Genomic DNA, 23,436 nt, shown 5'->3' with positions numbered 1-23,436 from the left:
ATTCATATTATAATTGCTCTACTGCAGCTGCAGTGGTGGTGGTTGGTGGTGTTAGTTGCTAAGTTGTGTCCGACTCTTGTGACCCTGTGGGCTCTAGCCTGCCAGGCTCCTCTGTCTATGGAATTTTCCAAGCAAGAGTGGGTAGCCATTCCCTTCTCCAAAGGATCTTCCCTACCCAGATTGAACTTGGGTCTCCTGCTGTTGCAGGCAGATTCTTTATCTACTGAGCCACCAGGGAAGATCTACTATAACTGCTGCCTTATTTAATTAACATTGTTACTTAATGTTTTTTCCTCTTAATCCGTTTTTTTTTTTTTTTTTGACTCAAATTTATTAGGAGTCGGGATGAGAAGGTGTTTCTGGGGTGGTTGGGAATTTCAAGGGCCCCTTTTCTGTGGTTTGCTTGTGTTTTCAGTTACTTTGCATACTATATTTGTCAAGTCTTAGACCTACAGAAGGTCATTCTGACCAAGGTCTAGTAAGGCTTTCACTTCCTCTAGGCAACCAGAAATAAACAATGTAAATCACGGTTATAATTTTTACAGCTTGAAAACAAATGGCGTGAATATTTCATTATGAATGTAGGACAGGAACACTTATTATTCTGTATTGAAAGTAACTTTTGGTGAAATATCTCCAGCACTGTGTCCTTTTAAATTTCTACGGAAATTTCACTGGGTGTAACTTCAGACTTTGGTTTAAGTTCAGCCTAGTTTAGTGTCAGTTCCTTTTTAATGATCTATGAGATTGTTTATGTAATTCAAGAAGTGTTGATCAGAAATTAACGAACTGAATATTGAGTAATAAGGGGAAATGTCTGTTCCCTAAATGTCCTTTTAATCTTTGTCTAACGTTGTTCTCATCACACGCAGAGGACACTTGAGACATTTCCCTCTATTCTTTGTTTTCTTCCTCCTCACTTTTAGCCCTGTCCTCAACACAGCATCACTATTTAGATCATGTAATATGAATTGAAATGTAATATTTGGACCTAGGGGCAGAAGACATTTTTGACCTTAAGATACTATCCTCTCAGGACTTCAGTTTCCTCATCTGTAATGGAAGTGTGGAAGTATGTTCTATCGGATGAATGTCATCTTTTAGTTGGGAATTCGTTGGGTCTATGAGATTATCCATTCTCTTGAGCAGACTTGTGTAGTCTTAATACTTTCTTTTTATCTTGTTGAGATCATTACTAGGCTTACTCATACTTTCATTCTTAGAGGTTCTGGAATCACTCTATTTTGTAGCTTAACTTCTTGGGTTTGTAGAACCTTGGAAAATGTAGTTTTCTTTTGGTCACTTGCATAAAGTTGGCAATAATAATGATAAGTCTCATGGCAGGCCCTGTGCTGTTAAATGCAGCCAACCATTCAGTCCTTAACGTAAGTGTGGATGTTGTTTTCCTTATGGGGAACCTGTAGGGTGAGGTTAGGGATCTTAGCGATAACACTGTTGGAAATATCTGCATTACCTTAATTATATCCCAGTACTTGTTCTTTCCACTATCATGCTGCTGCTGGTGCTAAAATTGATTTTCTTTTGCATTTCATAATTCTTTGTATTCTGTGTGTAACACTTTATCTTTTTCAAAGGCCTTTGGGACACATGTAGGGCAGGGACTCCCGACTAAAGTCACAAGGATGCGCATTTGTCTGTGTTCACAGAGCTAGACTGGATTTGATGGATCTTTTCTTCTTCTTTTCCTGTAACAAGGTCTTCTTTTCCCATATCAAAGCATCTTTTAAAATTTCTGTGAAATTTAATTATTTTGTAATTATTGTGGAGATATCAGTGCAGCCTGATTTAAAACAGTGTTTGAGAGTTTCCCGTGAATTTTCCAGGCAGTGATAAATCCATATCTACTGATGACTGGAGAAAAATCCATTATAAAGGGGGAAGAAAGTAATTGACATTCCTTGGGAGCCCTAAAGACAACTGAAATGGAACTGCCTTTTTTTCTGAAGGCACATATTTTTGTTTATAGTTTGTTGTCTGTTTGAACATTTTTCTGATTCTAGAGTAATATGTGTTTATGGTTAAGAATTTGAAGGCAGAAACAAGGAAAGATTACCTAAATGTAACCATTGTCAATATTTTGATGTATATCCTAGCTGGAGGTCGAGGAACCAAGATTTGTGGACATGTTCAATGTGAGGTGTCTGCTAGACACATACAGGTGGTAATTTGAGTATGCACGTGGATACGTGAGTACAGAGTTCGCGAATAGGCGAGACTAGACCAAATGTAAGTATGAGAGTATACAGCAAGTCCATCAGTGAGCGTGTCTGTGCTGTGGGTCTGGATGAGTTCTCTTAGGGAGTGTTACAAAGAGAAGGAGAGATGGGAGGACCAAGCCCTGGTGCTTCAGCACTTAGAGCTCTGGAGGAGAAGAGGGAAGCCACCCGGTTGACAGCTTGTGAGGTGGTAAATCAGACAGTTGTGGTATCCAGGAAGCCAAGTGCAGAAGGGATTTCAGGGAGGGAATGATCAACCTGGTCAGTGTTGCTAAGATGCTGTCTGAGAAGACACAAAATTTCCCATTTGGCGGTGTGAAGGCCGCTGATCCTCACAGAGTAATTCCCAGGGAGTGGAGGGGAGAAGGCTTGGTTTTAGTGGGCTCAAATGAAGAGAGAGAAGGAAGAGTTGGGGGAGAGGGAAGTGGAGACACTGTGAATATAAATAGTTTTTTTTTTTTTTTTGAGGCGTTTTACCATATTAGGAGTTGCTCCCCAGGTGGTGCAGTGGTATAGACTCCACCTGCTAATGCAGGAGATGCAAGAGAAGCAGGTTTGATCCCTGGGTCAGGAAGATCCCTTGGAGAAGTAAATGACAACCTCCTCCAATATGCTTGCCAGAGAAATCCCACGGACAGAGCAGCCTGGCATGCTATAGTCCATGGAGTTGCAAAGAGTCGGACACGGCTGACCACAGCACAGCAACACTGTAAAGGAGAGTGGTGAATTGTACTGTGATTCGACGATGTGTGGAGGGTCAAGAAACTTTAAAAGCCATTGCAGTATTTTTGTATAACAATGGGAATGTTGTGTGTTCCTTTTTCTCATAATTTTCCTTGGTGAGACTGCAGAAGCTTGTCAATTTTAGTGGTCTCCTTAAAGAATCAGCTCGTGGTTTAAGTCATCAGTGTTATCAAAAGCAGCTGCCAAATTTTGTTATGTGAGTGGTTTTTTGGGCAGAAATACAACAGATTTCAGAGAATCCGTGCTGTCAGTTCAGGCGCTGTTTGTGTCCGACTCTTTGCAACCCCATGGACTGCAGCAGGCCAGGCCTCCCTGTCCATCACCAGCTCCCGGAGCTTGCTCAAACTCATGTCTGTCCAGCCGGTGACGCCATCCAACCATCTCATCCTCTGTCGTCCCCTTGTCCTCCTGCCTGCAATCTTTCCCAGCATCAGGGTCTCTTCCAGTGAGTCAGTTAGGCAGTTTAACAGTTTGTTTCCCTAAAGGATACCCTTAAATTTTTAAAGAATCTATTTGAATTGATATCTTTGTCAATATGGAATATTAAACAGTATGTATAACATTGTTTCCAAACAAGAAGAAATCTTACTGTATTTTTCTTCCCTGACTATCTCCTAGTTTTGTCAAAGTAATCTAAGATTTTGGTTAAAGGTAGATTTTTCTGTTTATCAAATTCCTTTTCTATTTGAAGAATCTTCAGAACATTGCAATAAGACTCACAGCTAAGTTATCAGCAGTTTAGACTTTAACTGAGTTTCACTGTTTTTTTATTTTGTTTATTGTCTGTTTAAACATCTTTTAGGTTTATGTTTTTACAAAGTATTACATGTTTTTGATTTAAAAACAATAGATTTATCGTAAAGCAGTCTCATTTATTGCACGCCTAGTTTGGCTTCAGAGATGATCTTCACCCGTTTCTGCTGTTTCTTGTTTTTGGTGGTTACCTCTGTCTCTCTAGTTTGTTTCTGCCTCAATATATTTATGGACTTAAGATGCTATCTGTTTGCAGATAACAGTGTCTAAGGTGGTATCTTTTGACTCCGTATAAGTCATAAAGAAATACTGCTTTTCCTTTGGATTCTGTCTGATTCTCTCTCTCACCCTGTCCCCTTTATTTGTCAAGGTTAATAATTACATTTCATTTAATAACCATGATTAAGTCTCCCATTATTCTGACAAAGGAAAACCAGTTAGCAGTGTTCATGTTATTATATCTGTGTCAATATTGAACACTGGAAAGCTAAGTAACATGCTATTACACTTCTCTCCTTACAGTTTCAAGGTCACCCGGTGCCACACAAAAACATTTATTTTTTATTGAAATATAGTTGATTTACAATGTTGTGTTAGTTTTGGGTGTATAGCAAAGTGATTCAGATACACACACACACATATTCATATTCTTTTTTTTTTAATAGATTATTTGAGAATATTGAGTACAGTACCCTGTGCTATATAGTATATCCTGGTTGGTTTTCTGTGTAATAATGTTTATATCTTAATCCAAAACTCCTAATTTATCCCTCCTCCTGCCCCTCCTTTCCCCTTTTGTAAGCATAAGTTTGTTTTATGTGTCTATGGGTCTATTTCTATTTTATATGTAAGTTTATTTGTATCATTTCTTTATTTTAAGATTCCACATATAAGTGATATATGATATTTGTCTGGCTTACTTAGTATGATACTGTTTAGGTTCATAGTTGTTGTAAATGGTATTATTTCATTCTTTTTTAAGGCTGAGTAATATTCCTGTGTGTGTGCGTGTGTATATGTGTGTGTGTGTGTGTGTATACACATACATATATATACACATACCACATCTTTATCTATTTACCTGTCGATGGATATTTAGGTTGCTTCAGTGTCTTGGTTATTGAAAGTAGTGCTGCAGTGAACTTTGGGGTGCATATATCTTTTCAAACTGTGTTTTTTTCTGGGAAAAAGATTGTAGGATCGTATGGTAGCTCTGTTTTTAGTTTTCTAAGGAACCTCCATACTGTTCTCCACAGTGACTATATGAATTTACATTCCCACCAGCACTGAAGGAGGGTTCCTTTTTCTCCACGCTCTCTTCAGCACTTGTTATTGGTAGATTTTTTTGATGATGGCCCTTCTGACTAGTGTGAGGTGACACCCATTATGGTTTTGATATGCGTTTCTCTAATTATTTGTGATGCGGAGCATCTTTTCATGTGCCTCTTGACCATCTGTATGTCTTCTTTGGTGAAATGTCTGTTAGGTCTTCTGCCTATTTTTTTGATTGGGTTGTTTGTGTTTTTGATAATAAGCTGTATGAACTGTTTGTGTGTTTTGGAGGCTAATCCCTTGTTGGTTGCATCATTTGCAATATTTTTTCCCATTAGTAGGTTGTCTTTTCCTTTTGCTTAATGTTTCCTTTGCAGTGCAAAAGCTTTTAACTTTCATTAGGTCCTATTTGTTTTTGTTTTATTTCCATTACTCTGGGAGATGAATTCAAAAAGATATGCTCTGATTTTTGTCAAAGAGTGTCCTACTTGTGTTTTCCTCAGAGTTTTATAGTATCCATTCTTACATTTAGGTCTTTAATCCATTTTGCATTTATTTTGGTGTATGGTGTCAGAGAATGTTCTAAGTTAATTTTACACTTAGCTGTTCAGTTTTCCTAGCACCACTTACTGAAGAGACTCTTTCTTCTCTGTCGTATATTTTTGTCTGCTTTGTCATAGATTGATTGACCATAGGTGCACGGGTTTATTGCTGTGTTTTCTTTCGTGTTCTGTTGATCTACATTGCTGTTTTTGTGCCCAGATTATACTACATTGACTACTGTACCTTTGTAGTATAGTCTGAAGTCCGGGAGCCTGATAGCTCCAGCTCTGTTTTTCTTTTTCAAGATTGCTTTGGCTCTTCAGGTTCTTCTATGTTTTCAGAAACATTTCTAACATCAAATTCAAATAATTGCTAACAATTATGGAACACTGGTATGTGTCAGGCACTCTCCTAAGAGCATTAGGTGTATTATTTCATTTGATCCTCCCAGCAGAGTCAGAGAGGACTAAGCGACTGAACAACATCATGAAGTACTGTTCTTGTCCCTTCTCCCCCTCCCTCCAAAAAAAGGAATTGTCAGAGGGACGTGAAGTGATTGGCCCACTGGCAGGGCTGTCCTCCAGGTATAAAATGCCGTTCCATGCTGTCTGCCTCTGGTCATCTCCAGAGCAGACAGCGACCAGGTTTGCAAGGCTCTGCGAGAGTTAGGCTTAGGTGTGTCCTCTGATGATTAATCTCTGTCCTTGTTTATCTCTAGTCCCTGATTGTGCAGTCTTACAGATGTCTGGGGCAAATACTTAGAAAGGTGTAGGAACGAAGGTACCCTTGGAAGAGGCTGAGTGAGTTTGGGAATTTTACTCTTCAGGGGGAACTGTTGGAAGTTTTCACTTTGCTTTTTTTTTTTTTTCATTTTCCCTTTGAGTATGTTGCAGGAGTCCTACGTGAACTGGCATAGTAACTACTGCATCTCCCTTTCTGCCCATCAGTTGCCTATCTTAGAAAACCCATAGTTAACGTCATATTTCATGATGAAATACTGAACATTTTCTTTACAGGGGAATGAGGCAAGGATGCCCTTTCTTACCACTCTCACTACCGAATCATTGTGGTAAGGGGAAAAAAAGTGTGAAGATGGGAAGAAGTCACACTGTCTCTCTATGCAGATGACATGATTGTGCACATAGACAGTCCTAAGGAACCTACAAAGAAACAGATCTAATAAGTGAAGTAAGGTTGTGGAGAATTCAAGGTTAATATTTAAAAACATAAATTTTATGTTTATAGTATCAGAAGAGAACCAGAAAGTGAAGTTTAACAAACAAGTCTGTTTATAGTAACTATTAAAAAAAAAACCCAAAATACTTAAGAATAAGTTTAACAAAAGATGTGCCAGATCTCTTTCCTAAGAACCTTCAGAATAATGCTGAGAGAATTAAGGAAGACCTAAATAAATGGAGAGATATTCCATGTTCATGTCTCAGAAGACTCAGTTTGTTAGAGGTCAGTTCTCCCAAAATTGCTGTATAGAGTCACTGCTGGCCCTTTCAACTCGAGAAGAAGACAGTCCAGTTAAAAATGGACAGAATAATTGGACAGACATTTCACAGAAGAAGATACACAGATGGCTAACAAGTGTATATAGAGATGCTCAACATTATTAGCCATCAAGAAATGCAAACTAAAACCACAGCACTGTTGTTCACTTGCTCAGTTGTGTTCGACTCTTTGCAGCCCCATGGACTGTGGCATGCCAGGCTTCCCTGTCCTTCGCCAACACCTGCTGTACCGCTGTATATTTGTTAGGCTAGCTAAGATGAAAAAGACTGCCATTACCAAGATTGGTGAGGATGTGGAGCATCTGGAGTTACCACACACTGCTGGTAGCAAGAAAATGGTACAATTACTTTGGAAAAGTGTTTAGCAGTTTCTAAGAAGTTAAACAGAAACTCACCATATCACTCAGCTTCTCCACTTCTAGGTATTTAGTTACCCAAGAGAAATGAAGTATATGTCTGTGAAGATGTTCCCTGAAGCTTTATTACAGCAACCCCCAAACTGGAAGCAGTGCATCTTTATTACGGGCTTCCCAGCTGGCGCTAGTGGTAAAGAACTTGCTGGCCAGTGCAGGTAGACGAAGGAGACACAGGTTTGATCCCTAGGTTGGGAGGATCCCCTGGAGGAGAGTACGACAACCCACTCCAGTATTCTTGGCCTGGAGAGTCCCATGGACAGAGGAGCCTGGTAGGCTACTGTCTGTAGGGTCGCAAAGAGTCAGCCACGACTGAAGTGACTTAGCACACAAACACACATCTTTATGACAATAAATAGTGCATCCACAATGAAAGGGATAGACATACAGTGGTATGTACGTATACTGGAGTACTGCTCAGCAATAAAGAACCCAAACATTGAATGTACGCATCCTGATTGTCATTAAACCTGGTGAAAGAAACCCAAGGCCGAAACACGTTCTGTTTACGTAAATAGAACGTGGTGTTCTGTTTACACAGAAATCACGGAAAATGCACACGAATTGACAGTGACATGAATGCAAATCGTTGGTTCTCTGGAACCAGGTGACCAGGGGGAGACCTCAGAGAGGCACATGGGATCGTGAGAGGGGATGGAAATTTATCTCAATTGTGGTGGTGGTTTCATTCACACTTCAAAACTCACTGAATTCTGTATTTTAAATAGTGCAGTTCGTTCAGTGTAAATCCTACCTCTGAGTGGATACATACAACAGTGAGTGACAAGTGTGCGGTAGAAAATGCATAATTCAGTAAATACACTGAACTGGTATGAGCCAACTCCAGTTGCTAGTTCTTGTTTTCAAAACATAGTCCTCCTCCACTGAGATATAACAGTCCCATTAAGAGTTGAATAGCTGCCACATGTGACACAAATCAAAGGCTTCATTGTTTCCTACATTCGTTGTAGTAAGAGGATTTAACAGAAGAATCTGTTCCTCCTCTCTTGGTTCTGGAACTCGGATTTCCTATGTTCTTTCTTCCTTTGATATTGTCCTTGAGTCTCTAAGGCATGTCTGACTCTTTGTGACTCCAAGGACTGCAGCATGCCAGGCTCCTCTGTCCTTTAGTATCTCCCAGAATTTGCTCAAATTCATGACTTTGAGTTAGTGGTGCTGTTTAAGCATCTCATCCTTTGCTGCCCCCTTCTCCTAAATTCCCTTTCCAACTAATTGAACATTATGGTTAAATGAGAATTGACCAGAAAGTAGTTTTTATTTGAAGTCTTTCTGCAGATACCTTTAGGAACTGCCCACATTCCTGTATAAGTTGATTATAGTGATCATTGTCATATCTTTCACTCCAAGGTATCATTTTCATTTCAAACATTTCCAGGCTGTATTCTTCTTAAATGTAGGGACTGTCTCTTTTGAGTGTGTTTTCACTGCACCAGTCTGCTCTGTGGCACAGGCCAGGCACTTGTAGAAAGAACATTTGTCCTCGTTACGTGAAAGTTGAAGGGTGTTTGGTGATGGTCCTCCCCTCTCATATGACCCTTGGTGTTAGGCTACTCCCCATGCCCTTCTCCACTGAGAATTAAAAACAACCAAGTTGTGAGACTTTTCACTGAAGTGAGTAAAAGTCCAGCTCTTTTGTATACATGGAACTTCATCTTCATTCTGAATTTCTGTTCTGAAGCATTATAGATCTGGTTCTATCATGGAATATTCACCTCAGGATTTTAAAAGTTTGTATAGTTTTTTTAAGTAAGTTACCTTAAAGTTATTAAAATGTAATAAAGCCACAGGAACTTGTTTCATTTTTTAAAAATCAACTTGGAAAGCAAAATACTAAGAGGTAACTGTTAAAATTTAAGTTGTGTACTGAGCAGAGAGCAGAAGTTATTTCTAAATTGAGATGCAGGAAGCTTTAAAATGCCTATTCATCCTTTATCAGCATTACTGAATGAATCAGCAATTTGCTCAGGTCAGTGAACCTTTGTTTTGAATTATAACAATTGTTTCTGTTTCTAAGAACATAGGAAAATTCAGGTGTAACATAGGAATCTCAACTTGGAGTTAATAAATTCACAGAATTTTAGGCCCGTAAGACTCTGTGGGGATGTCACAGCGTACTGTTCATGGTTGAAAAATGTCAGAAGGTGACTGAGTGTCCCATTCTTACCTAATTTAGTCATTCCTTAGTTAATATTATTTGGTAAAAATAGATTACTGACCACCTGGATGGTTTTCAGAATTAGGAGAGTTGAATTTGAATTTCGGAATAACTTTATGTAGGGCTCCACGCTAGTGAGGTCAGGGTCAGGTGATTGTATTTCTGACTCTGGGAAAGCCATCCAAGGGCTTTTCTCTGAGTACTTGGCTCAGTGGCATTGTTGCTCTGTGTGTTGGAGTGGCTGACTGTGCTGTGTCTGGAAGATGAAGTTAGATGATCTGTGTTTTGGGTTTATACTAAAAATGCCGCCATACATTCAGAAGCAGGTACCTGCGTTGGGCCAGGCACTCTGTTACAAGCTTGAGCTGTGACAGAGAACAAGTCAGGCAAGGTGCTGACATTCAAGCTGAGACCTAACAGGTGAGGAGTTGGCCAGCTGAGGAGTAGAAGTCCAGGGGGTGGGGACAGCATGTGCAAAGGTCCTGAGATTGGAAGGAGCTTGGTGCCTGTGGAGCAGGAAGGAAGGATGGTCAGGCTGGAGAACAGCAAGAGAGGGAGACAGAGGCTTTGAGGTAAGGCTGGATTCACAGACAACCCGACCATGCAGGTCTGGAGGACATGCTGAGCATTTAGAATTGGTCATAAGGAATTTGGAAGACATTGTGGGGTTTTTAGCAAGGGAGCTGTAACTTTGATGGAGGGGAATAAATTGGAGGGTATCATGAGGGGCTTGAGGGGACTGAGGATTTTGTTATTTTTATTATCGTCGTTAATAGCCACTGTTGTTTAAAGTTTGTTGGCTTTGGGCCAGACAGCGTGCTCAGCCCTTCACCCTCATCTTCATGTAAGCCTCACAACGACCCAGTGAGGTGCTGTTGTTAGCCTTGTTTGAAACCGAGACCCACCCCAGCAAGGCTGAGCAGGTTGCCTGAGCCGCACAGCCAGCGAGGGGCAGGGCCGAGAGGTGAGCCCCGGGCTGTAGATGCCAGACCCTGCCCTGGCGGCCAGTGCTGTGGTTTCAGTGTGTGAGCTCGTGGCCCGTTACTGGTTCTTAAAATTTGAGTGGATCACAACTGGATTTTTTTTTTAATTTTAATAGAGTAGAAATTAGACTATGTTGCTCTAGTAAGGATAAAATATTGCTGGGTGAACATTTGTGGCACTTTTTATTTTACATAATTATATTTATATATGTGTGAGCTGGTGAGGCCTTGCAAGAGGATAAACAGCATTTGTCTAGGCAAAAGCCAGTGTGTCTTGGACTGGAGTTGTGGCAGGACAGATGGACACAGGTGGGTCTTAGCTGCAAGGGGCAGAGGCACCAGGGCTTGGGAGGGGGCTGGAGCCCAGGGCCGAGTGTGGGAGGTCTCAGGGCTGAGGCCCAGGTTTCTGGGAGGAGTCAGGTCAGTCCACTTACAAGGAGGCCGGACCCTTTCCAGAGGGACCGTCCCAGGTGGCCGTTTGACGCTGTGATTTTCTAGCTTCTCTCAGCTGCAGCTGTTGGAACTTGGTGTTGGCATATGGCCCAAAGCTGTAAGCTGGCCATGAATTTATGAGCTAGCCTGTCACCCAGAACTGCCTGAACAAGGGGACTGAGCCAAAAATAAACTCTCTCTTGAGACGAGTAGTGAACGAACTAGTTGGAGCAACATGTAATGGCTGGATTACATGTGGGCTGACAGCAACTCTGTGGGAATTGGGCCTTGCTTGTTTTATGTGAAAGTCCCTCTCCATTTATTTATGTGTTCTTCAGTGTCTTTGAGTACAGTTTTTTTTAATTGAGGTAAAATCGGTATATAAACATTATATGCCAGTTACATATATAACCTTCAGGTGTTCACCATTACAATTCCACATCTGTATACATTACAAAGTAATAACCGCCAAATGTCTAGTTTCCTTTCATCACCACCCATACAGTTGGCCCCCTTCATCTGTTTTGCTCGTCCTGATCCCTGTTCCCTTCTAGTAAGTAAAAGTGAAAGTGTTAGTTGCTCAGTGGCGTCTGATTCGTTGCAACCCCATGGCCTGCAGCCCGCCAGGCTTCTCTGTACATGGGATTTTCCAGGCAAGAATACTGGAGTGAGTTTCCATATCCTTCTCCAGAGGATCTTCCTGACCCAGGGATCGAACCCGGGTCTCCCGTATTGCAGGCTGATTCTTTACCATCTGAGCTATCGGGGAACGCTCCCCGTTCCCCTGTAGTAACCAGCAATCTAGTCTCTGTGTATATGGATTTTATTTTGTTTGGTTTGTTTCCTTTAGACTCCATATATGAGTGAGAATCACACAATAGTTCTCCATCTGACATATTTCACTTAACATTATACTGTCAAAATGGCAAGATTTCATTTTTTTATGGCTGGGTAGTGTAAATGTCCATCACATCTCTATCCGTTCATCCATTGATGGGCATTTATGTTATTTTCATATCTTGGCTATGATAAACAATGCTTCATTGAACATGAGGGTGTGTATGTTTTATAGTTGGTGTCTTCATATTCTTTGGATTAATACCCTGAAGTGGATTGGTTGAATTATACAGTAGTTCTTTTCTTCATTTTTTTGAGGAATTTCCCGTTTTTCATGGTGGCTTCACAGAGTATGAGGGTAGGATTTATGTAGCTTTAGATCATCATCAGGGCAGGTGATGGGAAAGAATAAGAAGGCTGGGGACTTGTGCTGGGATACTGCAAGGCATGCGGTCAGCTGTTGAATCCGGCTTGGCTGGGGAGGTGGACAGTCTTGGATAAAGTGGAGGGCAGTGGTCCCTGCAGTACCACACACACCAGATATAGTTTCACTGAATGATAGTTCCTCCCCACTACTCTTAACAGCAGTTCCTCGTGTTGATAACTGAAATACCAAGACCAACTGTGAAAGGGAATTTACTACCCTTTTAATGTGGGCACAACCCGAAAGTCAAGTTAGTCCTCGGACGTGGTTTTCGAGTTGCCATGATTTCATGTAGTATGCTGAATCAGTAAATGAATGATAGGTTGTGATCCTTGACCTTGGTAAAAGTTTAACCACATAGTGAGAGATTTTATTTTCATTGACTGTTTCTGAGGAACTTAATATTTCAGCTATCATGAGCACCTTAGAAATGAACACATAAGTAGAACAGAACTCATAGGTGCATGTCTTGTGTGTTTACTGAGACATCATGTCTTTGAGGTGGAATTCACCTATGATTGGGGCTTCCTAGTTGGCACTAGTGGTAAAGAACCTGCCTGCCCATGCAGGAGATGTAAGAGACCCTGGTTTGATCCCTGGGTTGGGAAGATCCCCTGGAGGAAGAGGTGGCAACAGTATTCTTTCTTGGAGAATCCCATGGACAGAGGCGCCTGGCAGGGTACAATCCATAGGATTGCAGAGACTGGGACATAACTTTGGGTCTGGTCTGTCTGGATTTAGTAATTTCTATTTCTCCTTTCATTTTTGTTTGGCATGTAACAACTGTGAAAAAAGTAATGTTTATTGAGTCATGGAACATTTGAGGACTTTCATGTTTTAGGACATGAGTAAGCTTCAGAAGAAAAACAGGGATCACCCTGTGAGGAGCTTGTGGTCCCTGGATCAGGAAGATCCCTTGGAGTAGGAAATCGCAGCCCACTCCAGTATTCTTGCCTGGGAAATTGCATGGACAGAGGAGCCAGGTGGGCTCCAGTCCATGGGTCAGAGAGTCAGACACAATTTAGCAACTAAACTGTCCTTTTTTTTTTTTCTTTTTTCTTTTGGCTGGTTCAGTTCAGTCCCTCAGTTGCTCTTTGCAACCCAGTGGACTATAGCCCACCAGTCTCCTCTGTCCATGGAATTCTCCAGGCAAGAATACTAGAGTGGGTTGTCATTCCCTTTTCCATGGGATCTTCCTGACCCAGAGATTGAACCTAGGTCTCCTGCATTGCAGGCAGATTCTTTACCAACTGAGCCACCAGGGAAGCCTATAGTTGTTTGTATGTATGTGAGTATATATATATATGATCAAAAAAATGTTTGGAGGCTAATCTGTATTAGTATGGGCCTCTCAGGTGGTGCTAATTGTAAAGAAATTGCCTGCCAATGCAGGAGACGTGAGACACGGGTTCAATCCCTGGGTTGGGAAGTTCCTCTGGAGAAGGACATGGCAACTCACTCCAGTATTCTTGCCTGGAGAATCCCATGGACAGAGGAGTCTGGTGAGTTACAGTCCATAGGGTCGCAAGGAGATGGATATGACTGAAGCGACTTAGCAGGCATGCACGTACTTATGTTAGTATGTGTTTTTTAAAAATACACCTTTTGATAACATTCTTTTGTTTTAGCATTTCAAGAAAACCAAGAGTTTCTCTGCATGGTAAACCATGTTGTTAACGATGGAATAGTCCTATTTGTTAGCTACATTTTGTAATGTTAAGTAAGACTTGTTATGTAAAAAGATTCATTACGAAGATCTGGTCTGACAGACCTGAGTCTTGAAATCAAGGAAATCCTTTTCTTCGTGTTGGAGGAGCTTTGCCTTTTGTAGGATGTGTCCCTCGTTCTGGGGCACCACACCCTCCTGCCTGCTGTCAAGTGTTGGGAAACGGGGGACACAGAGAATGTGGAGTGCTGTGTGCCTGTTCCACCGTTTAGCCCAGCCCACAGGGTGACCTCTGGTGACATACACGCTCCCATTGATGTCTTAAAGCAACCCATTGGGATGCCACCCAGAAACTTCTCAGCCTTACCTGTTTGCTCATTGGAGCTGTTTTCTTTGTACAAAATGCCTCATTTCAGAGCCATAAAATCCTTACTTCAAAAGGTCTTCCTGTCCTTCACCCCAAGAATATGTTTCCTATTATTATAAAAATTGCTTTTCAAAAATCTATATTAAATGAAGTGAAGTGAATAAATGGGTCCAGGCTTGCAGGAGCCTTTTTTCTTTAAAAGGTTTCTTTTCATTATGTGTAACGTAGGCCAAATTGTTTCTCAGTATATTTTTAAGGAATTTCACGTGTTCTGATTCTTTGCACTGCAAATCACCTCATTCCTCCAAAGTTACAATCTTTAAGATGAGATAGCCCTTAAATTTTTTTTTTTTTTTGCTGAATCTACAGTTACCATGTCTGTCAGCCTACAATTCTTTTAGTTGGGCCTCTTTAATCTCCAGTGGAATATGGACACACTTCAAAATTGTCCACCTGAAATTTTTGGAATCCAGTTTCCTCAAGCAGTTTATTTTAGGACCGTGTTTAGGGTCAGGAGCTGAATCTGCCTGAGTTCTGAATTTGAACACCCTCAAAAAATGTATTAAGTTCAAGTCACATCCACTCCTAAGCTGTCCTGCCCTAGAACAGTACAGATCATTGGGGTATGCCAGTACCTTTTTAAAACCAGACACCCAGGTTCTCAAGATAAAATTTCTAAAAAAAGAAGCCATCTTTGTTTCATGCCAACATTAAAATTAGAGCACTAAATCAATACAGCTGATAATTTAAAAGCTTAAGATAGGAGGGAAGAGCATCAGCTCTGTAGTCCTGGACGCCGTGGGTATGGTCATCCATGCACACCGATCACTTGACCCTGAGTCTTTTTGAGGTAGAAGCTTTTGTTTTCATTTGGGTTTTGGTGATGAGTATTTTATCTGATGGGGGAGGGTGGGTGTTCCCAAGTGGCCCAGTGGTTCAGAACCCACCCGCCAATGTAGGAGAGGTGGGTTTGATCCCCTGGAGAAGGAAATGGCAATCCACTCCAGTGTTCTTGCCGGGAAAATCCCCATGGACCGAGGAGCCTGGAGGGCCCCAGTCCATGAGGTCGCAGAGAGTCGGACACGACTGAGCAGCTAAACAGCAGCCATGTGTTGATGGGTGTCTGCCGGGGCCGCCGGGACAGACCTCTTTCCCAAGCCGTTCCGTGAGTGACCGCGGCCTGTGTCTCGGCAGGTTGACGACCGTCAGAAGCATGCTCTCTCGGACCCTCCCGACGCAGCCCCGGACGCAGAATGTGGCTGGGTGAGAACGCGGTGTTCGCCTACGAGTCGTCGGTGCACGGCGCGCACGTGCTGCGCTGCCTGGACGAGCAGCGGCGGAAGGACGAGCTGTGCGACGTGACGGTGCTGGTGGAGGGCCGGCCCTTCCGCGCACACCGCGCCGTGCTGGCCGCCTGCAGCGCCTACTTCCACGCCCGGCTCGCCGGCCCGGCCGGCTCGGAGCCGCGCATCACGCTGCCCGGAGAGGTGGGAGAGCTCGCCCCGCGTTCGCGCAACCAAGTCTCTCCTGGTTGATCCCGTTAGGGCAGAACCCCGTCTCCCGGGCATCCCTTGCCTGTGCTTCTGCGGCTGCACGTATACCTTGCTTCGTAGACATCCTGGCCTTTTCCATGTCAACTGGTGCACTTTATTTTTTTGGCCGCACCCACTCCAGTACTCTTGCCTGGAAACTCCCATGGACGGAGGAGCCTGGTAGGCTGCAGTCCATGGGGTCGCCAAGAGTCGAACACTGAGCGACTTCACTTTCACTTTTCACTTTCATGCTTTGGGGAAGGAAATGGCAACCCACTCCAGTGTTCTTGCCTGGAGAATCCCAGGGACGGGGAAGCCTGGTGGGCTGCCGTCTGTGGGGTCGCACAGAGTCGGACACGACTGATGCGACTTAGCAGCAGCAGCAAGGCAGGCGGAATTGTAGTTCCCCCACCAGGGATCGAACCCCTGTCCCCGGCAGTGGAAGTGCAGAATCTTAACCCATGGATTTCCCGGGAAGTCCCTGCAATGATAACTTTGGATGTTAGTTAATTATTTGTTGGGCCGTTGAATAACTCGATCCTCTGTTATGTTTTAATGAAATGACTCGCCGGTGGATATGGGCATTCGGAGAGGTCGCACAGTTGGGGGGGACTCCCCCTTTGGACCTTTTCCTGTGATGGACAGCTGTGGCAGGGATCAGGGTCCTCCCAAGCCTGCATTTGGCTATGACCGACCTGCCTTCATGGACGGGGCTGAAAGGGAGTTACTGGGCACAGCCTCCCTGTGCTGCTCAGTTTTATTGTTTTAACTATGAGCCCCAGTTGCCAGATCTATTCGGTTTTCAAGCCAGATGTTTTAGAATTTGGAGAAAACCTAAAAGATTGTGCATTCCAGCCTCCTCATTGGGTCTACAGGTGGCTGTTAGGTACTCCAGAAGGGGTCTCTCCCTTTCTTCTTTCTTGAGGTTGAGACAATGGCGTGGGTAGAAGAAAGGTGGTTTTGTATCAAATTTATGGAGCGTTGTTCTTACACACCTTTCCCCGCAGGCCTATTATGGAGCTCAGGCACCTAGACACTTAGGTCCTTGTTACCATCCTACCTCCAAGAGATGACTCTTAGGGCAGGAGTGCTGGGTACACTGACTGTTTTAACAGTTTGTTTGGTTTCATTAGTGACTCCAACTAGAAGAGTGCTGAGCCTTGTGGCATTGGGACGCACATTTTGTTTATTGTTAAGTTGTATCTGACAATCTGTGACACTATGGACTGCAGCAGGCCAGGATTCCGGGTCCTTCACTGTCTCCCAGCGTTTGTGTAAACTCAAATCTCCATTGAGTCGGTGATGCCATCCAACCATCTCATCCTCTGTTGTCCCCTTCTCCTCCTGCCTTCAATCTTTCCCAGCATCAGGGTCTTTTCAAATGAGTCAGTTCTTCACATCAGGTGGCCAAAGTGTTGGAGCTTTAGTTTCAACATCAGTCCTTCCAGTGAATATTCAGGACTGATTTCCTTTAGGATTGACTGATTGGATCTCCTTGCAGTCCAGGGGACTCTGAAGAGTCTTTTCCAGTACACATTAGAAGTTGTTAAAAGGAATTTGGACAAAGTATATAGAACCTGTCTGTGTACGACAGGTTTGTGTGGGCTGTTCTGTGATGACACTGAGTCTCCAGTTTAGCTTATTACTGGCCATGCATACATACACCCATGAATGGTAGCTACATGTTGTCAGTTCTGCGGCAGAAGTCGGAACAAATGATATGATTCTAAGGCAGTGGCAAGAAGGGCCAGCTACTGTCAGCCCTTGTTCTTTAACAAATAGCAACACATATCCTAATGGAGATATCCTCATTATGATCTGTAGTTTCAATTTACATAAAAAGACTTTCCAAGCAGAAAAAAATTTGATTCGTATATATGGAAGGAAAGGTATCTGCATGCACGTGTGTATGTATACATTCATCCTAATTTGAATATAAAATACAAATTTTCAGATCTTTGAAGTGTTTCATCATGACAGATTGAAAAGATCATTGTATAGCTGTCTTTAAAGCCTCTTGATTATTTTAAATTATTTAAAATTTCTCAATTAGAATATTTATTGAGATCGTTGTAAATTTACATGCAGCTGTAAGACATAAGGCAGAGAGACCCTTTGCTGCGCTCTGCTTAGCTTCTTCCAATGGTAATATTTTTGCAAAACTGTAGTGTATCACAGCCAGGATTTTGATAGTAGTACAATTCATTCAGCTTAGGCTTTCCTGGTCTTACTTGTACTAAATTGCGTATGCTATGAAATTCTCTACAGTTTCGTTTTCTGGGTGGATCCATGTATCCACTACCACAGTAAGAAAATGGAACAGTTTCAGCACCCACCCGAGAATCCCTTGTGTTGCACTCACTTCCTTCCTGGTTTCCATCCATACACCCTCACCCCCTCCCTCCATCCCTAACCCCTGGCAACCACTAATCTGTCCTTTCTTAAAGTTTTGTCATCTGAAAAATGTCATATAAATGGAATCATACAGTAGGTGACCTTTTGGGATTGTCCTTTTTCCTCTTATATAATTTCTCTGAGATTTATCCAAGTCTTAGGCATCCGCAGTGTATTCTTTTGTATTGCTGAGCAGTACATACTGTGGGTGTACCGGTTTTTATTTAGCTGTACACCTATTGAAGGAAATCAGGCTAATTCCAATTTTGGGCTGTTACAAATAACATCGCAGTGAGCACTTATGCAGGATGAGTTTTCATTTTTCTGGCATGAAAGAATAGGAGTGCAGTTGCTGGGACATATGGTGATTGCATGTTTATAACAAACTGCCAAACTGGTTTGCAGAGCGGCTGCACCATTTTACGTTCCCACCAGCAATGTGTGAGTTTTCCAGTTTCTCCACATCTTCACCAGTATTTGGTGTTGCTATTTTTATTTTATTATTTTTTTAGCCATTTAAAGGCTAATTAAGTATGCCCAGTTTAGCAGGTGTTTGAGGGGATCACAGAAAAATTATGTCTTGATCACTCTTACTGGAATTCAGTGTTTTAGAATTAATTTTTGCATTTAGAGCCTGGAATGACGCTTTCCCCGCCCTCAGTGCGTGTCCTCCCCGCTCTCTGCAGAGGCAGGCTCAGTGTAGATGTACAGTTTTGAGCTTAAAGGTTCTATTAGCTCGAGTTCTTGAATCTTTGCTGAGACTGTACTAGGCACAAGTTTTAGGTCTTCACGTAGATCACTTTGTAAATTTGAATCTTTAAAAATTTTATTAGAAACTCTAAGATAATTGATAGTTAGCCATTTACTGTCCACCATGGTTAGGAATACTTTCATTGCTTTAGCTGTATTGTTCTCCGGCCTTGAAAATTCCACTGTAGTACTTTATCACAGTTGAGGAGTTGTTTGGAATATGGTAACCGCATGAAACTAGGATGGCAGCAGACCCCAGCACTTGAAACAGTGTGTTGGACGTTTATCCATGTTCCTTATTCCATAGATGCCTTCTTTCCACTAATGTGGAAAGTGTGGTAATGTTTATATCTTTATCTCATATGAGTAAATCATACTCCATGGATCATCATGAGTGGAAATCTATAAAGTGGAGGGTGTGGTCCCAATGAACGGATGTGAGAAGCAAGCTTTTCTAGATTCCCTTAGCTTTACATTTCTGAGAAGAATTTTTTTTTTCTCACCGAATTAAAATCCCTGTTTTATAAGTATCACAAAGAGGTTTTCATCTTGCCACCCTGCTGCTTCTCTTGTCCTTATCTGCTAGACAGCTTTTCAGGTGATGTGTTTGTTTTTGTTTTGTACATTAACAGGTGACAGTTAAAGGATTTGAACCTTTAATTCAGTTTGCCTACACCGCTAAACTGATACTCAGTAAGGACAATGTGGATGAGGTGTACAAGTGTGTGGAATTTTTAGGCGTACCTGATATTGAGGAATCCTGCTTTCAGTTTCTCAAATACAAGTTTCTGGACTCCACTGCAGACACGCAGGAATGCCCCAGAAAAAAATGCTTCTTCTCGCCTTGCCAGAAACCAGATTTTAAGTTTTCGCTTTTGGACCAGAAGGATTTAGAAATCGATGAGGTGGAGGAATTTCTGGACAACAAAAATGTCCAAACCCCTCACTGTAAACTGCGTAGGTATCAAGGTAGTGCAAAAGTGACTCCTCCTGTGCAGGACAGTGCCAGCCAAACATGTGAATCCATGTGCTTAGAAAAGGACGCTGCCCTGGCTCTGCCGTCTTTATGCCCCAAATACCGAAAATTCCAGAAAGCGTTTGGGACTGACAGAGTCCGAACCGTGGAATCCAGCGTCAAAGACATTCAGGCCGCTTCTGTTCAGCCTCATGAGCTGTCAGAAAATGAGTGTCTAGGAGGAATCCAGGACTGTGCAGACTTGCAGGTGATTTTAAAATGTGAAGAAAGAAAATCATCAATGGAACATGAAGAAGCCAAGAAGAAAGATCCCGCTTCCCAGGGCTCATCCGGAAAAACAGAAGCAGCTCCCTGCCCCCCCAATTCTGCAGACCCCCACGGGCTCTACTCCCTGTCTCTCTTACACACGTACGACCAGTACGGTGACGTGAATTTTGCTGGCATGCAGAACACGACAGTGTTGATGGAAAAGCCTTCGTCGGGTTGCGACGTGCGAGAAGAGAAGGCTTTCAGTGAGAGTCCAGACGTGAAGTCAGACCCCGGCCCCAGGAAGGACAGTGGCCTTGCCGCCAGTGACCTGAGCAGCGTGGAGCGAGAGGTGGCCGAGCACCTCGCGAAGGGCTTCTGGAGTGACATCTGCAGCGCCGACTCTCCCTGCCAAATGCAGTTGTCCCCTGCCGTGGCCAAAGATGGCCCAGAGCACAGCTACCCCCAGAAGCGGTCTGAGTGTCCCTGGTTAGGCATCCGGATCAGTGAGAGCCCGGAGCCGGGCCAGAGGACTTTCACAACCCTGAGTTCCGTCAGTTGCCCTTTCATAAGCACTCTGAGTACCGAGGGCTGTTCCAGCAGCCTGGAGATCGGAACCGATGACTACGTTTCAGAGCCGCAGCAGGAGCCTTGTCCCTACGCTTGTGTGATCAGCTTGGGCGACGACTCGGAGACGGATACCGAAGGGGACAGTGAGCCCTGTTCAGCCAGAGAACAAGAGTGTGAGGTGAGTGGAAAAGGAGAGTGCGCTTGAGTCATTGTTTGACCTCCGTTAACTGGGCTGAATGTGTCCGCTCCTGTTGGGAATGTGATCTGGTTCAGGGAGGGAGGAGGGAGCCCATACTCAGTTAATTATACCACCGTGTGATACATACCAGGAGTGGCTGATTAAGTTGGAAGGACTGCTGTGTTTCTTTATTTTAAGTAGGCGTATCTGTTCTGTTAACTGGGGAGTGGATTCCCGCATTGGCCGTGTAACTGTAAATCAAGTGCCAGGTCCCGAGAGGAAAAGGAATAATGATTCTCTAGTCATTTCATGATTAACTCCTGGCTAAGTACAGCATATATTCAGTCTTATTCACTGCCACAAGGACGTCTAGACGTGGGACTTAGTCACTTAGCCGTGACTTGTTGCAGGAATGTGGCTTCCGGTCCAGAGTTTTCTTTATACTAGTTTCTCATAGCTATACATTTTTTTCTTATTTTCCCTTAGTCATTTCATCTATTAATTTAAAGAATGTCTTAATAATTTAGCATGAACTACATGTGACTGGTATGTTATTAATCACACTAACCTTGATCTGTGTACTTTGTGTATCAGTGTTTGTATTTGATAGATGCTTTTTTGTAAAACTTGACCGTAGTTCTAGTAATAATAAAGACTCGTTAGTTCTTTATCATATTCTTTGGTTTTATAGCTGTTGGATGACATAGTTTGAAACAATGAAGAGGTTTTTTTCCCCCCTTGGCTTTGGAAGGAGGTGTTTGATTATTTAATTTAAGAAGTAGTATGTAAGCATGAAGTTATATATATCGATTTTTATATATGCCATTTGTAAATGCAGTGCTCGAAACTATGACAAAGTGTTTAAATGAAGCATTTAAGAAATTTTAGAATATTTTATGTAACTAATTTCTGTAAGCTTGAAAGACTAGGTAGCCAGAGAAACTGACAAATGTTTCATTTCTTTTTGATAATTAAATTTTCCCACAGTATTATTTTTTAAAGATTATCTTCTTCTTATTTCAAATTTAAATATGTTGAAAATGACTGTAAATATTCATAAGATTTTTCTAACCATTTCTACATTGGCAAGTAAAATGAATTATGTGAAACTGCCATTTTTCTGACAGAAAAATAAATTTTCAGAAATTCCTTAGAAATTATTAGTGTTATTATACACTATATTAAATCAGTGCTACACAGTAATAGAAATCAAAGAACAAAACAGAATTTTTTTGGTTTGGGTAAAAATACATTTAAAACACTTTAGAAAATAAAATGCCTTGAAGCTCTCTATGGGGTATTGACATGCCGTATAGTAAAATAATTTAAATTCTGTTTTTTTCTCTTAAGTACATTAATGTTTGTGTGTATGATGTTTGATTTGTGAAAAAAATCTGCTTCTCAATTTATCTTCTAAACCTTCTCAAAAATAAAAGAGAAATAATGAAGGAAAAAAAAAAGAATGTACAGAAGTTGGGAATAGAGGGTTTTTTTAAGTCTAAATAAAGTTCCCTGGAAAACATAGATGCATATTTTCCTCTTCCTAGATTTAAGTAAAACCAAAAAATGCAGCAATAATTGCTAATGTTTATTTCACTTTCTAGGTAAAATTGCCATTTAATGCACAACGAATAATTTCACTCTCTCGAAATGATTTTCAATCTTTGTTGAAAATGCACAAGCTGACTCCAGAACAGCTCGATTGCATCCATGATATTCGGAGAAGAAGTAAAAACAGGATTGCCGCACAGCGCTGTCGCAAGAGAAAGCTTGACTGTATACAGAATCTGGAGTCAGAAATTGAGAAGCTGGTGAGTCTGGATGATGCTTCTTATTCTAATTCCAACAGTTCCAACAGTCTTTTTTACAGGAAATAGCTGTCTCAATTCCTAAGTCAGATACAATGTTCAATTTAATTTTAAAATTTGCTGATCAATATTAAAAAATAAATTATGTGACATTTTCAGAAAGCTTAGGAGATAAAAAACAATGAGGATTTTCATAATTTTACCTAAGCAAGTGTTTTACATATACAATGTGATACTGTCATATGTAAGTTGAACTATTTCTGTGTCTCTTTTAAAAAAGTGATTTATAGATTAAAGATAACGTCACTACCTAATTCTTGGTGGTTGAGTAAAAATAAGAGAAATTCTGAAACACTGGAATCTCTTTGTGTTGTGCTTGCTGTCTGTAAATGCTGATGCTCCAGTTGTTGGTTTTAATGAACCAGTAAGTTGTTTTGGTTGATAGAAAAACGAACCAGCCAACTCGAATCTTTCATCCAAAGGAAAAAATTCATGTGCTAATATAAATAGAAAATTTTAATACCTAATGAGACCCTCAGGGATAAGAATGCCTACTTTGTTACATCTTATTTTTTATTCCAGCATCAAAACACAAATTAACTAAAAAGTGGATTAATT

The 23,436-nt window shown here is 41.8% G+C and overlaps 1 protein-coding gene across 2 annotated transcripts in view; it reads left to right on the top strand.

Annotated features, from left to right (window-relative positions):
* Positions 1 to 23,436, top strand: part of BACH1 (BTB domain and CNC homolog 1) — a 45,401-nt gene that overhangs the window by 10,825 nt on the left and 11,140 nt on the right. For both annotated transcript variants that reach the window (XM_043448799.1, XM_043448800.1), the window contains exons 2-4: positions 15,559 to 15,851; positions 19,673 to 21,010; positions 22,615 to 22,821. In XM_043448799.1, coding sequence (XP_043304734.1) covers positions 15,618 to 15,851; positions 19,673 to 21,010; positions 22,615 to 22,821 — 1,779 coding nt within the window. In that variant the 5' untranslated portion in view covers positions 15,559 to 15,617. The remainder of the gene's footprint in view (positions 1 to 15,558; positions 15,852 to 19,672; positions 21,011 to 22,614; positions 22,822 to 23,436) is intronic.

Source organism: Cervus canadensis, chromosome 27 (assembly GCF_019320065.1).
Source record: "Cervus canadensis isolate Bull #8, Minnesota chromosome 27, ASM1932006v1, whole genome shotgun sequence".
Lineage (NCBI taxonomy): Eukaryota > Metazoa > Chordata > Mammalia > Artiodactyla > Cervidae > Cervus > Cervus canadensis.
Note: the sequence above shows the minus strand (reverse complement) of the source record. Positions and strands in the feature narration are given on the sequence as shown.